At 46.7% G+C, this 17,561-nt stretch overlaps 1 protein-coding gene across 2 annotated transcripts in view; it reads left to right on the forward strand.

Moving 5' to 3' along the window:
• Window positions 1–1,813: 1,813 nt before the first annotated feature.
• shisa9 (shisa family member 9) overlaps window positions 1,814–17,561 on the forward strand; it is a 327,692-nt gene continuing 311,944 nt past the window's right edge. For both annotated transcript variants that reach the window (XM_033040305.1, XM_033040306.1), the window contains exon 1: window positions 1,814–2,951. In XM_033040305.1, the coding sequence (XP_032896196.1) occupies window positions 2,428–2,951 (524 nt within the window). In that variant the 5' untranslated portion in view covers window positions 1,814–2,427. The remainder of the gene's footprint in view (window positions 2,952–17,561) is intronic.

The following is a 17,561-nucleotide window of genomic DNA, read 5'->3' on the forward strand; positions in this document are numbered from 1 at the left end:
GGAACTGCAGATGCTGGGAAATCGAAGGTACACAAAAATGCTGGAGAAACTCAGCGGGTGCAGCAGCATCTGTGGTGCGAAGGAAATAGGCAACGTTTCGTCCTATTTCCTTCGCTCCACAGATGCTGCTGCACCCGCTGAGTTTCTCCAGCATTATTTGTCTACCTGAGCTCAGATGGTGCCTGTCCCGCTGAGTTACTCCAGCATTCTGTGTCTATCCCCATTCACATGTTATGAATTGTTCTATATGTGCACGTGTTATATATGTGTACATGTTAGATACACGCAAGTTACATATCATGCACAAAAGGGACACAGAATGCTGGACTAACTCAACGGGTCCGAAGCATCTCATGGAGAATATATCCACATATCCATGTTCTCCAGCAATGCTGCCTGACCCGCTGAGTTACTCCAGCACTTTGTGTCCTTTCGAGTATTAACCAGCACCCGCAGTTCTTTGTTTCTACATCAACGTGCTCGTGTTGTATAAGCGCTCAATATTTCCGCTTTGGCTTTTCGCTGCGAGGGAAATGTACAAAGTTGATTTGACGGACAAAGGGACACAATGTGCTGGAGTAACTCAGCGGGACCGGCGGCATCTCAGCAGAGAATGAACGGGTGACGTTTCGGGTCGAGACCCTTCTTCAGACTGGGAGTCAGGGGAGAGGGGGGCGAGAGATATAGACGGTGATGTCGAGCGACGTAGATCAAATAAAAATAAATGATGTGCGAACAGGTACCGATGATCGTCAGCTGTGATTGAGCTGGTGGTGAAAACGAGTTCTACCTCCCTGGAGATTTGACATGATGTGATGGAGGTGACTTACTGACGTTCACATGAAGCCAACATTTACTTGCCCCTCCCCTTCCTCCCCTCCCTCTCCCCCCTTGCCCTCTCCCTCCTCCCCCTCGCCCTTTCCCTCCCCCCCCTCGCCTCTCCCTCCCCCCTCTCCCTCTCCCTCCCCCCCCTCTCTCCCTCCCCCCCTCTCCCCCTCGCCCTCTCCCCCTCGCCCTCTCCCTCCCCCCCTCGCCTCTCCCTCCCCCCTCTCCCCCTCTCCCTCCCCCCCTCTCTCCCTCCCCCCCTCTCCCCCTCGCCCTCTCCCTCCCCCCTCTCTCTCTCTCCCTCTCTCTCCCCCTCTCTCCCCCCCCCTCTCCCCCTCCCTCCCTCCCCCCCCCTCCCCCCCCCCCCCCCCCCCCCCTCCCCCCCTCTCCCTCTCCCCCCCCCCCCCCCCTCTCTCCCTCTCCTCCCGCGTTCGGTCCCTGGATGGGGCGGTGTAAGGTGGTTTGGGGGTGGGGGCAGTGCCTGCCACAGTGGTGTGTGGACCCGCACCACTGCCAGCGCCTGCCATTGCCCCCCCCCCCCGCCCGCCCCCGATGGACAGCGGACCCCATCCACGGAGCCAGCAAAGTTTGCAGAAGAAGCTGCCGATAAATAAACACGGCTCCACACCACCGTGTCAACAAGCGCCGAAGCCACGTGTAGAACTGATTCCAGTAGAACTGCAAGCCCTTTAACTGTGTGTGCAGCTCATCATTTGTGGTTGGTGTTGGCATCATTGTTTATCATCTCCTCTAAAAGTGGGGATGGAGGTGGGACCCACCAACCCAGTCAACCCCAGTCAACCCCAATATTACAGGCAATGTCATTCCAAGTTACCTTTCTTCAACAAACATATGATTGCAGGCCACGCCTTTTCGCCTTTAACCACCCTGTCTAAATACTGGCTGGGAAATGTAAATAAAGCCACATTGTCGCCGACGTCAGCGTTGCCCCTTTAATTGCCAGTCCCTGGAGTGGCATCTACCGGCGGTAGCAAGAGAGGACCACAGTTAGTAACTCGGTGCCGCTTGGTCCCCGCGTTAACGCGGCACAGTCCCACCACGGACACTTCAGGTGGCCGAGAGCAGTTCACGGAGCGGGTCCAACAAGGAGCCCGAATGAGGAGAGGAAGCTGAATAGCGCAGGCTGATGCTGAATGGTGGCGGGGCTGCTGGAGGGGTGTAGAGAGAGGCGATGAGTGCAGTAACTTGGAGGCGAGTGGAAGCACTAGAGAGAGCGCAGTGATCCGCTGTAGTCCGGCGATCCAAGCCGGGGTGGTGGGGGATGCGTTGCGGGCTCCGCTTCTGGCTTATCTCACCGGCGGTGCGTGGTGGCCGCGGCTCGGAGCTGCGGATGGCTGCGGGGCGGAGTGAGCGGCTCGGCGGGGACCTGCCGTGGTGGGTCAGTATGAGCGGCGTCTGGGCGAGCGGCTGAACACAGCGCACCATCAGCTGCCCCCCTCCTCTCCTCTCTCCAGACCCAGGTGGAAGTTGGAAGCGCGGGGAGGTTCGAGGAGCCCCTCTCTCCTCCCACTGGGATGTGGCGGGGCCACCGAGCCGGGCAGAGAGACGTCTGAACTCCGCGCTGCTCCACACAAGACAACAATGCGCCTCCGACTACTGCGCTACCTGTTGCTCGACCTGCTGGGCTTGTGGTGCCCGGTGCTAGACTGCATTACCCAAGGCAAGGCGGGACAACACTTGGGGGGCATCGTGATGGTCTCCGGACAGAACACCTCGAAAGAACCGGGCGCCCCGGAGATGCCACCCAAGCCGGACCGCTGCCAGGGCTACTACGACGTGATGGGCCAGTTCGACCCGTCTTTCAACTGCAGCACCAGCATCTACCAGTACTGCTGCGGCACATGTGGCTACAGATATTGCTGCCAGTTCAAAGAGTCCAAGTTAGACCAAAGCATTTGCTCCAACTACCGCACCCCGAACTGGGCGAATGTGAGCAAATTCCCACAGAGGCCGGACGAGAGTGCGTTCGACCACACCAGGGATAAGACCAATTTAATCGTGTATTTCATTTGTGGCGTTGTGGCAATCATGGTCCTGGTGGGGATCTTCACTAAACTTGGACTGGAGAAATCGCAGAGACCTCAGCGAGAACTGAATGTGTCCAGGTAAGACAGCGCCCGGTCATTCCCCCCTCCCTCCCATCAGTGCATGGGGCATCAGTGGTGCAGTTAAACCAACTGGTTCAGGGCGCAGTGTATTTCTGTCAGAAGAAGGGTCTCGACCCGAAAGGTCACCCATTCCCTCTCTCCGGAAATGCTGTCCGCCCCGCTGAGTTACTCCAGCACTCTGCGTCTCTCCTCGGTTTAAACCAGCACCTGCACTTTCTCACCGACCCCGCTTGTGAGGAAGGACCTGAGCGAATAGGTGGCGATTAAGGAGGGATACAAAGCACCATGCAGTAGCAATGATATTGGCGTCTCTGCGCCCCTCACACAGCGCCGCACGACTACATCTCACTGCGTGCTGTAATCATCAGTGTTCCTGACAATGTGTTTGTACCCAAGTTATTGCATTCTGGACATTATCCACGCACGCTAAATGTTCCCTTGCTGCGTAGAAACACACGGCGAGTGTTGTTTTTAAACTGCGCCGTTTTATATTTGTACCCGCTACCCACGAGAGCTCTGACTCCGGAAAACATCACGACCACAAACTTGCTTTTTGAGTAACCTCCGGATGAATCAACTTAGTTTTAAAATAATAATAATGCGGCGTTGTTGATATTGCTGTCATTAAAGGCATTTCTGGCATTACACCTGTTGCTTGCAGTGTAGATGGCAGCTCTCCCCGACTTCAACACGTTAGCCAAGCCTCTCGCTCCTTCCTACCCTGCCTTCTCATTTTAGAATGTCCCCTTAGTAAAACGCAGCCCGGACTGAATCAGTTAAATGCCTCCAATTCTATGTTTTATGCTTTTTACTAGGCCGGGGAGTTCTAGATATTCACAAACGAGTGCCCCGATAAATATTCAAAAGGTCACGAAATCCTTTCTATGTCAGTAAGTGTCACCCATTTCGGTCTAAAACGAGCATCAGAGGAATAATACATAACATACGCGGGTAAATGCAGCTCACTTAGAAGGCCACCTTCGGTCAGCGTGGGCGAGTTGGGCAGAATGGCCTATTTCCGCGCTGTGATTCTATTACTGGTGTGTGCCTACTGTAGATGCGTGGCGAGAAGATGCCTATTCCTTTTCTCCTTCTGCCCCGCTGAGTTACTCCAGCATTGTATGTCTGTCTTCGGCGTAAACCAGGATCTGCAGTTCCTCCCTACACGTTACTAGACACACGTCTCCGTTTCTCAGGGAGTTGTGTTTACCGAATCACGGGCAACAACTGCCTTCAAAACAGTGTAGGAAGCAACAGCAGATGCCGGTTTATACCGAAGATGGACACAAAAAGCTGGAGTAACTCAGCGGGTCAGGCAGCATACCTGGAGAGAAGGAATGGGTGATGTTTTGGGTCGAGACCCTTCTTCGGACTGAGGAAGGATCTCGACCCAAAACGTCACCTATTCCTTCTCTCCAGAGACGCTGCCTCACCCGTTGAGATACTCCAGCTTTTTGTGTCTATCCCCCAAAGCAGTTTTGAAAGTGCAGACCTCAGATTGACCGACACTGTCTTGTCTTAATAAATGCAAACAGAATAGCAGTTTCCAAAAACAATCTGCTCAGATCATCGACTTGTGATGATGGAAACCCCGCTGAAAAGTGAGATCTGGGGAGAAAAGCTTTTTAAAATACCGTGGTGTTTTTTTCTGATCTGAGGTGAAAATCCGAATACATTCTTGTTGTGAGATATTTTAATCCAAAATGCGGAGCGGATTTAAAAGCGGCGGCAGGCAATGGTTTTTACTTGGTTTTAATGAGGGGGCTGAATTTCTGGATGGTCTGTCAACCACTTTGTTACCCAGTGAAGTTACTAAACTGTACTTCTCCCACCGCCAATGTGTGCACTGCCACATCCGCGCTGACACGCAGCGCTCGTCAATGGTTATGGCCACACACACACTGCCTTTAGAAGCCGCCTAGCATCGGCGCCCGGACCGAAACACTAGCAGCCAACACGCCACACCGGCACCACTCATCACCCATGTGTAGAAAGGAACTGGAGGATGCCGGTAAAGACCGAAGATAGACACAAAGTGCTGGAGTAACTCAGCGGGTCGGGCAGCGTCTCTGGAGAAACAGGATAGGTGACGTTTCGGGTCTGAAGAAGGGTCGCGACCTGAAACATCAACCATCCTCTCTGCCCAGAGGTGCTGAGTTACTCCACATTCTCTAGATTCGGACTTAGTTCGGACCTTGAGACGTTGCCGCGCAGATAAGCGCTACCTGCCTCACACACACGCACACGCACACACTCACACACGCACACACACACGCACACGCACACACTCACACACGCACACACACACGCACACACACACACACACACATGCACACACGCACACACCCACGCGCGCACACGCACACACACACACGCGCACACACACACGCACACACACATGCACACACGCACACACACGCACACACACATGCACACACGCACACACACGCACACACACGCTCTCACACACACATACATACACTCATACATACACTCATACACACGCGCACACACACGCACACGCACACACACGCACACATAAACACACCCTTATACCCTCACATACCCACATACACGCGCACACACACCCGCACACACACAGACACACACACGCTCTCACACACACACATACATACACTCATACACACGCACACACACACACTCACACGCACACACACGCACACATAAACACACCCTTATACCCTCACATACCCACATACACGCGCACACACACCCGCACACACACAGACACACACACACACACATATACATACATACCCTCACACACACACACACACACACACAGGCACATATATACACCCCCACACCCACACGTACACCCACGCGCACTCTCACACATACACATTGCTAAATGCTACGTGATTCAGCGAGTCCCTGCTTTATCCCTTACGGCGACTCCTAACTATTCGGGTCTCCGTGATTTAATGGGTTAAACCAAGCGGAGTTGGCTCGCAGGCGTTTACTCCATTCAACCTACATTTAAACGTTGGGCTCAGACGTCGCTAATCAGACAAACGGCGACCGGGCATTTCCACAACTGTTCCATCCAATATTCCGCCTCCAACGCTTTCCAAAGTCTTCCCAAAGTGGCTGCCTTGGCCACAGGGGGAATTTGCAGCCGACACTGGCTGCTCGGGTCCATCCTGGAAGATCGACCCATCAACATCCTCCCCTCTTGACTCGTTACATCATTTGGGGAGGTTCATTTTACAGATTATTTTCATTCCCATTCCATTTAATCTGTTGGTCAGACTTTATGGGAAGACCGCCCCGGCAGCACTGAACCTGTTGGACTGAATGAGCCTGTTCTCTGCTTTAGGAGTCCTCCAATGCACCACAAACAGAGAAGTCAGGCTGGCCCACGGAGCGATTGGTACAAGGTCTTCCCTTCCATGCTAAGTCACATCCAGCTGGTCTTGAGAAAGTTCTTCCATCGTCTGCTGATGACACACTCTTTCATCACGTTAGCAACCAATAAAATGAAACCTTCCACACGTATTCTCCACCAGGTGGAGTCTCTGTGCTAATGTGTAAGATATAAATATTATAATAATGATGATCGCGGGCTCCGCATGACTTGTGGAGTGAGTTATTCATCCCGGAACCTTCATGGTCAACTATCTACCGAGGGTTGGTTTCAACCTGAGGGCGCGTTGAAGTACAGTAGGAAGAAGGGCCACACTTGGACACAAGTATAGCGGGCTCCAAACCATCAGCAGCCAGCAATGCGAGCGACCCTTGTTCCGAGTGATTTCCCTCGAGTTTCTAATGTAGTCCTAACCTTTCCCCAGTGGACTACCAATGACCAGACACATTTAATTCACTCCATTCACAAATATTCAATGGGCGACTCAGCATTTGCTAAATTACTATCCACCAATCTATGAAATATTGAACGGATAATGGGTGGCTTCTGATTATACGTTGCCATATTTCCATCTGCCTTCCCATTATACCTCATCTGCTCATGAGATGGCACAATGATCTGGGCGAATTTAATTTGGACATTTCAATATCCAGAATAGATACTTTACAGCCTGCCCTTTTAAATTAAAATCATATTTTACTCTGTGGATGCCTGGGATTACTTATGAGCGATGAAAAACAACTCTCCTGCGGAATCTTTCAAATCATTCCAGGAACATTGTTCATTTGTGCCTGGTATCTATCCATTTACAAGTAAACACAGACTTAACCGTTACTACAAGTTGTGTAGGAAGGAACTGTAGGTGCTGGTTTAAGCGAAGATAGACACAACATGTTGTGTGGCAATTACACGCGGAACCACCTTCTCGCTGACCGGCGGCGAACAGGAACCACCGTCTTAGAGCTAGAAGCCCCCAAGTCTCAAACTAGTTCCCCGTTTGCATGTGTAGGAAGGAACTGCAGATGCCGGTTTAAAAACGAAGATCGAAACAAAATGCTGGAGTAACTCAGCGGGTCAGACAGTATCTCTGGAGAAAAGGAATAGGTGACGTTTCGGGTTGAGACCCTTCTTCAGTTGCAGTTTTGGTTGTCGCAATGACAGTGATTATTGTGAGATTGTTATCTGCACTCTCGAGTTAGATGCCATTTTGAACTTTAAGCAGATTAATTTTGACCTTTTCCCAAGGACAGTAAGATCAGGTAAATCCAAAGGAAGATTTTCTTTGCTGCTTTGTGATCATTTTTCCAATGTGTTTGCTCAAATCTAGTCACCATTGATATTACTTGGAGGATTATCTACATTTTTCGACATCTTGCCATCCTTTGTTGCACTTTTCTGTCACCAGACGCTCACTCTTCCTTGACATTCTGTGGGTCCGAGGTGAATCGTGTAAGAATATATATTTGAGCTACTTACAAGCCAGGATTAAGGTCTTCAGCCATCTTGGCTACAGTATCAGTCCTCTGATCTCCCAATACAATATGAAATAAAAATATAGAACCATGAATAACAGGAACCCCTGGAGCCTGTTCCAGCATTCGAATGTTTATGACTGATCACACACATTAGCACCGCACCTCTGCTTTCTCCCTTGTACATTTAACTACCACGATATTGGTCCTCTGCCAGTTCACGAAAGAGATCCTGATGATCCAAAAATCTGACCCCCTTCCCCCTGCACCAGCTCCTCAGCCATATATTCATCCACCTATTCCTACTCTCATTAGTACGAGGCTCTGGAAGTAATCCAGAGATTACTGCCGTTGATGTTCTGCAGTGCCCCATCCTTCTTTTTATCTACATTATTGGTACCAATATGTACATTGATATCTTGCTCCTCAACCCCCCCCCCCCCGGAGAATTGTAATTGAAAGGGGCATCTTTCAGGGGGGAGATTGAGGAGGGGCATCTTTGACCCTGACATTCACGAGGCAACATACCATTCTGGTATCTCGTAGGCAACTATAGAATCTCCTGTTCCTTTAACCATCGCGCTCCTATCCTAATATCTCTCTCTCTTGTCATCTTTGCCTGCTGTGTGTATTAACCATAGGCCTGGATGCTGCTGCTGCTGCTGCTCTCCTCTGATAGACCACCCATCCCCAACAGTATCCAAAAGGTGGTATACTTGTCAGTGAAGCAATGGTGATTGGAAAACTCAACACACTTTGCCTGCTTTAAGGTGATATTTCTTTGGCTGTTGAAACTTGCTTTTCCTCCACTCTCGTCTCCTGCCTGTTTATTTCCAGTTTGGATTCTCAGCATCATCAACCCAGCAGAGCCAGCAGTGTTGTTCTGGTTCAGTGTTTCATTAGTCTCTGGTAGAAGTGATGTATGCTGGAGATTGAGATGGGAATCTCTGTGTGTTTCATTTGCCTTTCTCAGAAGTGTCTCGGCTGTGTTTGCGTCACTCTCTGCCTTTCCATTGGACCGTGAGTTGTGTCGTGACACGCTGTATTAGTTCCCAATTATCTGCACGTTTTGCAAGCTCACCACTTAAAATCTCATCAGAAGATGAGGTTGAATCAAGGTTGTCCATAAGAATGATCCACCATCTCCAGGTAGCTTTTGGCACCAACCACGTAGAGATCTGCTGCTGCCGCCTTTGACACACTCTGTCTGTCACTCTGTTGCCATGTCTCTAAAGACCTGCACACGTTGTCATTTTTGTGAAGTCTTTCACTTCTGTGTTTATTCTTCACCAGTACAGTAATGCACAAACAGCTGCTCCCTCTCAGACGTGTATGCACTTTAACATTTATCCACATAGAATTTGGTATCACCAGACTCACCTCCAAACACAAATCTCTCAAAGTGTGAAATCAGCTTGTAAGGGGCAAGACTTTGGGAAGGCTCTTGCTGGTTCTCTGAACACCCTTACACAACATCTACCTGTGGTTCTTTCTCTGTTTTATCTGCCTTATTGTAATTTCATCATTGGCTATCGCACAGGCAGATTCACATACACTAGTTCAGTATACCTGCATGTTGTCATTACTGCAGTACACCAGTGGTGTACATCACTGCATGGAAATAGTAGACAACTATGTATCATCTGTTCTAAGTGCGGAATCAGCTATTGGGGTTTAACGTAAATTCATCACATCACTTTGAAGAGTTTAGCATAAGTTTCCATGTGTACATATCTCCCATTTGTTTATAGTGGAACCTCTCATGCCTAAATGTCACAGGTAATGACTCAATTTCCTTTTAAGTGCAGCATGCATTAGACAGTCAGAACTCTGGCTACATATGTTATTGGTTGGCTGTTTAGCAAGATAACTGCTCCCATCAGGAATCGGCTATTTTCTGTCATCAAAGAGGTGTATCCATAGTGGCATGGTGGCACAGCGGTAGAGTTGCTGCCTTGCAGCACCAGAGACCCGGGTTCCATCCTGACTACGGGTGCTGTCTGTACGGAGTTTGTATCTTCTCCCTGGGACCTGTGTGGGTTTTCTCCGAGATCTTCAGTTTCCTCTCACACTCCAAAGATGTGCAGGTTTGTAGGTTAATTGGCTTGGAATAAATGTAAAATTGTCCCTCGTGTGTGTAGGGTAGTGTTAATGTGCAGGGATCACAGACTCGGTGGGTCGAAGGGCCTGTTTCCGTGCTATATCTCTAAACGAAACTCTGACCCTACAATATCATTTATTTATTGAGCAGCTTGCTCATGGATATCCCTCCAACACTATTCAACAACTCTCCTTGTTGGTTTAGTCAATGGGTCTCACACCAGTCTTAGATGGGGCAGGAATTTGGTTACGTTTGTGGGTCCCAATATTCCTTCATCAACACTTCCTCACTAACCTGACCTCCGCTAAGACTCTAGAGATGTAACCTGACCAATTGAGTTACTCCAGCAATTTGTGTCGTTTTTTTTGTAAACCAGCACCATTATTGTTCCCCAATAATGGCGACCACATGATTCATGAGGAAATATTCTTCAGTTTGAAATCTGCTAACTGCACGTTCCTACATGTTTGTGTCCAACTGTTTTTCTTTGCATCTGTTAGTTCATTGCTTCTGCCATAGTCTCTCCTTCCCCAAAGACGTTGACTACCATAGGCTTTCATCCTTCACTATAACTTTTTGATTCCAATGCTGATCCTAAAATGCATTCTGAGCCATCAATATTTCCCAAATGGTGCGCTGAAGGTCATTTGGAAGGAATGCTCTGAGACGCGTTCAGCATGCCAAAATTCATTCTTGGCATCCTGCAGATTGAAGACCTTTGCTTGGATCTGGCATGATATCTTCGACTGGAGAATGGTTCCTCTTTAATGCTTTATTCAGATCATGTGGAGACAGGTTCTCAGGCTGTTTGGCTGATCTATTCACACCATGCCTGGTATACCCAAAGAAGAAATGTGTCCGCTGTTGTGATGATCTCTATCTTCATCTGCTTTCAGTTTTATTTGACAGCCATTGAAGCATCTTGGATTATGTGCCACTGGCAGCTACTCCTATTTTTTTTTTTGGCTTTTCAGTTCCTTCAGAAATATCTGCAAATTCATCCACCAGCTGTGTGTCTTTGAGTGTGGAACTTGAATCTGAAGTAGCCTGTCCTGTCAGCATATTCTCTGTTTCTACTCCCACCATAACTTCACTTCATTCAAATGTGTGAATGCCTTCCCATCCTCTAAAAATATGGAATCTGTTCACCCTTTCATTACTTGGAGGGTTTTGGTAATTGTCATTTATTGGGCTGCATCATTATGGAGTGATAACATCCCCCGTCTCTTCAAGTACAACACACTCTGCTTTGTACTTTTTCATTGTTTGGACTTCCATTTTCTCCCTGCTCTTTGCCCAGTTGTAAATCATTTGCAAGGTTGTGCATTGTTAGCACTTGTTTTGTCTCTTCATACGTCCTTGCAAATATCTTAGTGATGATGTTGCATGTTGCATCACAATGCACTTGGAATTGTGTCTGCTTTTCTTCTATTTCCACAGTCGCAAAATCCTGATTTCCTTTGTACTTGCTCCATTTTCTTTCTGGCTGAATCCAATGTCATGACTTTGAGCTCATCATACTTTGTTCAGACATCTCACCGGGGCTGTAGCCAGCTTGTGTGACATTGCGAACTAGACTTGTTCCTTTTCATTTTTCAACTCGTCTAGCTCACTAGCTTTCGTCCTGCTGCAGGCTATTGATCTTTTTTGCATTTGTGATATCCTTTCCGTAAGTTCCTTCTGCCATTTGTACAGTTGGCCTACAATATTTGCACTTGTTAAACTGTTGCTGGTCATTATTTCTATGCTTCTGGTGGACTACATGAACAGAACAATGGTGTCTGCTTTCCAACTCATCAGCACCAGCTATCGAGTTGGAGGACTTGAAACACTTTGAAGATTTGACCCACTTTACCAGTTCCTCTCAACCATCTCTCAGTCCTGCAGCCCAAATAATGCCTACATCCCACTGCAAATCAAAGAACCTTCAAATCTCCAGAGTCAAAATCTGAAGCCAACAACTTCATTTTAATCAAGCATGTGTTGAATGACGTCCCATCCTCTGAAAGGCTTGAATTTGCTGGTGCTCTCGTTGCTTGGCGAGTTTCAATAATTCTCAAAGGCTTTGGTAGGCACAAAAAGCTGGAGTACCTCAGCGGGACAGGCAGCATCTCTGGAGAGAAGGAATGGGTGACGTTTCGGGTCGAGACCCTTTTTTAGACTGGTTAGGGATAAGGGAAACGAGAGCTATAGACGGCGATGTGGAGTGATAAAGAACAATGAATGAATGATATGCAAAAAGGTAACGATGACAAAGGAAACAGGTCAATGTAAGCTGTTTGTTGGGTGAAAATGAGAAGCTGGTGTGACTTGGGATGGGGGGGGGGGGGATAGAGAGAGAGAGAATGCCAGAGCTACCTGAAGTGTGAGAAATCAATATTCATACCAATAGGCTGTAAGCTGCCCAAGCGAAATATGAGATGCTGTTCCTCAAATTTGTGTTTAGCCCTTACTTGATTGATTGACTGATTGGGCTCTTTGACCTGGTGGTACAAAACCCCATCACTTTTATTTCCATCTGTTTATTAGCTATTCTCAATACAGCATTGAAGGATATTTCCCCTTCCATTGCTTCCATTCATTTGACCAGTTACTTGTCACGAGCTGCTGAGGCAGCTTTACCTGCTCCATCCTCCAGCATGGTCAACCATATACCAGCTAATGAAAATAATCAAGCCTGTTGCCTATCATGCTGCAGCAACTCAGCAGGACAGGCACCATCTCTGGAGAGAAGGATTGGGTATTGTTTCGAGTCGAGGCCCGAAAGGTCACCCATTCCTTCTCTCCAGAGATGCTGCCTATCCCGCTGAGTTACTCCAGCATTTTGTGTCTATCTTTGGGGCAAACCAGCATCAGCAGTTCTTTCCCACACCGTTTCCTGGTCCGAGAACACTGATGCAATTATTAAGAAAGCACATCAGCGCCTCTACTTCCTGGGAAGATTACGGAGAGTGGGTTTGTCAAGGAGGACTTTCTCTAACTTCTACAGGTGCACAGTAGAGAGCATGCTGATCGGTTGCATCGTTGCTTGGTTCGGCAACTTGTGCGCCCTGGAGCGGAAAAGACTACAAAAAGTTGTAAACAATGCCCAGTCCATCATCGGCTCTGACCTCCCTTCCATCGAGGGGATCTACCACAGTCGCTGCCTCAAAAAGGCTGGCAGCATCATCAAGGACCCACACCATCCTGGCCACACACTCATCTCCCCGCTACCTTCAGGTAGAAGGTACAGGAGCCGGAAGACTGCAACGACCTGGTTCAGGAATAGCTACTTCCCCACAGCCATCGGACAAAACTCTGAACATTAATAGCCCATTATCTGTTTATTTGCACTTATCAGTCTATCTATTCATGTGTATATATATATGTATATAATGGTATATGGACACACTGATCTGTTCTGTAGTCATGCCTACTATGTTCTGTTGTGCTGAAGCAAAGCAAGAATTTCATTGTCCTATCAGGGACACATGACAGTAAACTCTCTTGAATCTTGAATCTTGACTATCATACTGGATCGCAGCGAGGTTTTACCCAGTCATGTAGTCATTGGAATTCTGTTTTGGCAGACAAATCCAAAATCATTTTAACAAAATCTGATTATTTATCTTCCTTCTCGCACAACAATCCATGTGGGATTTCATGACAGAAATCTAGTGTTTTCTTTTTTGAGCAAAACCATACCTGAAGTCAATATAACACGTTTAAACTGTTTTCTAACACCATGTTGCATTATGCTATCACCAAGCTTGTTCTTCCTTATAATAACATCTTCCTTGTCACAATCAGTAAGTTATTAGTGAGTTACATTCATAGATAGGTGTGAGCTATTGACACGCCTGTCCTGTGCTCACTCTCAGACCGATGTCCTCTAATCCCTTAAGACTTGATGCTTACAAATGTTGCATTACCAGGATATTGTGCTAGATGGTGCAACGCCTCTTACATCATTCCCCAGTCAGAGATCTCTGAGGTCTTTGATGTCAGAATTAACGAGTAAGTGCACTTTAAATGTAAGCCATCTTGAAATGGCTGTTCCTGTTGTCTGACAATGGCATCTATTCCCACATATACTTGATATCTGATCAACATGCAGGTCTCATTATCCCCAATCTGTTCTTTCACTCCTGTAACCCAATTGCTCCTATTGCAATGTTTAGTAAATATTGTCCAAATATGAGCTATCTTCCATCCTCTACCTTCTTTTGATACATGTTGCATATTTTTAGCGGTATGCGGTGCATTGTGAACATTTAGATATATGTTACTGTTGTTTGAAGCATGTGAAAGGTTATTAGTAATTTTTGATCTCATTGAACCATTCCAATCAATCACTACTTTATGCCAATGTTTTGGATTCTCTTAGAGGGCCCATTAGCGAGGGGGCAAAAGTACATTTAACTGATTTACTATTCCCAGCATTCACATTCATAGGATAAGAGATCAAGAATCAAAGTCAAAATGAATAACGTGCAGGATGGAACTGCAGATGCTGGTTTACACTGAAGATAGACACAAAATACTGGAGTAACTGAACGGGACAGGCAGCATTTCTGGATAGAAGGAATGGGTGACAATTCGGGTCATGATCCTTCAGACTGGAGTTAGAGGAGAGGGAGACACAGAGATAAGGAAGTGTAAGGTATGAAAACGAGACATCAAAGGGGATGAGGAAAATATAGAATAGATCATCTGTAGCAAGGTGACAATAGACAATAGACAATAGGTGCAGGAGAAGGCCATTCGGCCCTTCGAGCAAGCACCACCATTCAATGTGATCATGGCTGATCATCCACAATCAGTACCCCGTTCTTGCCTTCTCCCCATATCCCCTGACTCTGCTATCTTTAAGAGCCCTATCTAGCTCTCTCTTGAAAGTATCCAGGGAACTGGCCTCCACCGCCCTCTGAGGCAGAGAATTCCACAGACTCGCCACTCTCTGTGAGAAAAAGTGTTTCCTCGTCTCCGTTCTAAATGGCCTACTCCTTATTCTTAAACTGTGGCCCCTGGTTCTGGACTCCCCCAACATCGGGAACATGTTTCCTGCCTCTAGCGTGTCCAAGCCCTTAACAATCTTATATGTTTCAATGAGATACCCTCTTATCCTTCTAAACTCCAGAGTGTACAAGCCCAGCTGCTCCATTCTCTCAGTATACGACAGTCCTGCCATCCCGGGAATTAACCTTGTAAACCTACACTGCACTCCCTCAATAGCAAGAATGTCCTTCCTCAAATTAGGGGACCAAAACTGCACACAATACTCCAGGTGTGGTCTCACTAGGGCTCTGTACAACTCTCCATGAGAAAACGTGTTTCCTCGTCTCCGTTCTCGAAGCATACAGAGATAAAATTTATTCAGGGGCAGTCAAACTGGTCGGAGAACTAGGAACGGGGAGGGATGGAGAGAGAGAGGGAAAGCCCAGTTGTCAATCCCAGAAATGTGGCTGTTCTTTGAAAACTGATCATTCAAATTATTTTTTTCTGCTTACATTTTCATCAACACATCATGCTCAGATTGGATCTGCCCATTTACTGGGATATTATCTGTCAGACCTCCAGTTGCTTGGCAGCCTTTCAGCTGCTTTGACGTATGCATTTGGAAATGTTCTGAATGTGATGTGATAGATGTTATTACCAGAGCAGATTCTTTCGAAAGATTAATTTGTCAAAATCCAGAATTGTTTTCTAACTATGGGATAATTCTTTTCCTTCATTATTGCTGGAGACAGAGTGAAGGAGCACATCATTTCCTTTCTCAACAAGGGCACAAATAAATATACCTTGGTCAAAAATATAGAGTTCAAATTGGCTTTTTGGATTCGGACTATTACTCCATAACCATGTGTATGTCCTTTCACCCTTCGGCTATCCAGTTTCACCAACTTGATCCATTATCAGTTCAGTTGATAGACACAAAAAGCTGGAGTAACTCAGCGGGACAGGCAGCATCTCTGGAGAGAAGGAATGGGTGACATTTCGGGTCGAGACCCTACTTCAGACTGGTCAGGGGAAAGGGAAACGAGAGATATAGACGATGATGTAGAGAGATAAAGAACAATGAATGAAAGATATGCCAAAAAGTAATGATGATAAAGGAAACAGGCCGTTGTTAACTGTTTGTTGGATGAAAACGAGAAGCTGGTGCGATTCTGGTGGGGGAGGAAGAGGGAATGCCGGAGTTACTTGAAGTTTCAATATTCATACCACTGGGCTGTCAGCTGCCCAAGCAAAATATGAGATGCTGTTTCTCCAATTTGCGTTTATTTCAGTTGTCTTCAGAGTGGAATGGAAAGCTTTATGGGAACTGATACAGGAACGATCTTTGATCAGGCTTACGATTAATGCAATGTTCTTGCGTGAGTCTACAAGGTGCTCACAAAGATGCGGAAACTCAGTTTTAAAGCCCAGTTTTATTTTTACTGTAGACAAAAGTGCTGGAGAAACTCAGCGGGTGCAGCAGCATCTATGGAGCGAAGGAAATAGGCAACATTTCGGGCCGAAACGTTGCCTATATTCTTCGCTCCATAGATGCTGCTGCACCCGCTGAGTTTCTCCAGCACTTTTGTCTACCTTCCATTTTCCAGCATCTGCAGTTCCTTGTTAAACATCTATTTTTACTGTATCCACTTGAGATGAAAGTTAAAGATTTTTTAACTGGTCTCTAGCAGAGCATTCCTTAAACTCCGAAATTGTGTTCTTTTGTGCCACTTTTTGATTGTACCTGTAGTAGGAGACTACACATCATATTTTTTTAATAAAAAGCACTGCTTTGCATCATATTTTACTTTGCATTTTAAAGTGTACCATTTATTTTTTTATCATGTTACAGACAGTCTGGTGGAGAGCCAACAGTCCTTGTGGTAATTTGAAGCAATATGGATGTTGCCAGCAGATATATCAAGTCAAGTCGCCTTTATTGTCATGTGCACAAGCATGGTGACGTGAATTTAGAATGAAAATCTTACAGTCAGACAGTACGCAAAACATATATTATGCATAAATCATACATAAATTACCCATAAATTCAGAGAAAATAAAAAATACTGTGCATAAAAAACATTGCGTTATTCCCTGATCATTGACGTCACCATTTCATTTATCCCGGATGTAAAAATCCCGGATTTTTTTTTCTTGATTATCTTTCCTTTCCGACGTTTTATTTACTTGACAATACGTTTTGCATCTACAACTGACATAAATATCTGGCATATATTCCAAATGTTTTATTCCTTACAGTAGATTACGTCACAGATAATGTGAGTGGCATGGTGGTGTAGCGGTTAGAGCTACTGCCTTACAGTGCCAGAGACCCGGGTTCGATCCTGACTACGGGTGCTTGTCTGTACGGAGTTTGTACATTCTCCCCGTGACCTGTGTGGGTTTTCTCTGAGATCTTCAGTTTCCTCCCACACTCCTAAGACGTACAGGTCTGTAGATTAATTGGCTTGGTATAAATGATTTTTAAAAATTGTCCCTAGGTATGTAGGGTAGTGTTGGTGTGTGGGGATCGCTGGTCAGTGTGGACTAGGTGGGCCGAAGGGCTTGTTTCCGCTCTGTTACTCTAAACTAAACTAAATGTGTTTCTGAAAATCTTCCTTCTGCAGCTCTGTTTTGGATAATATTTTGGTTTTGGATACTCTTCCTCC

Source organism: Amblyraja radiata, chromosome 22 (assembly GCF_010909765.2).
Source record: "Amblyraja radiata isolate CabotCenter1 chromosome 22, sAmbRad1.1.pri, whole genome shotgun sequence".
Classification (NCBI taxonomy): Eukaryota; Metazoa; Chordata; class Chondrichthyes; order Rajiformes; family Rajidae; genus Amblyraja; species Amblyraja radiata.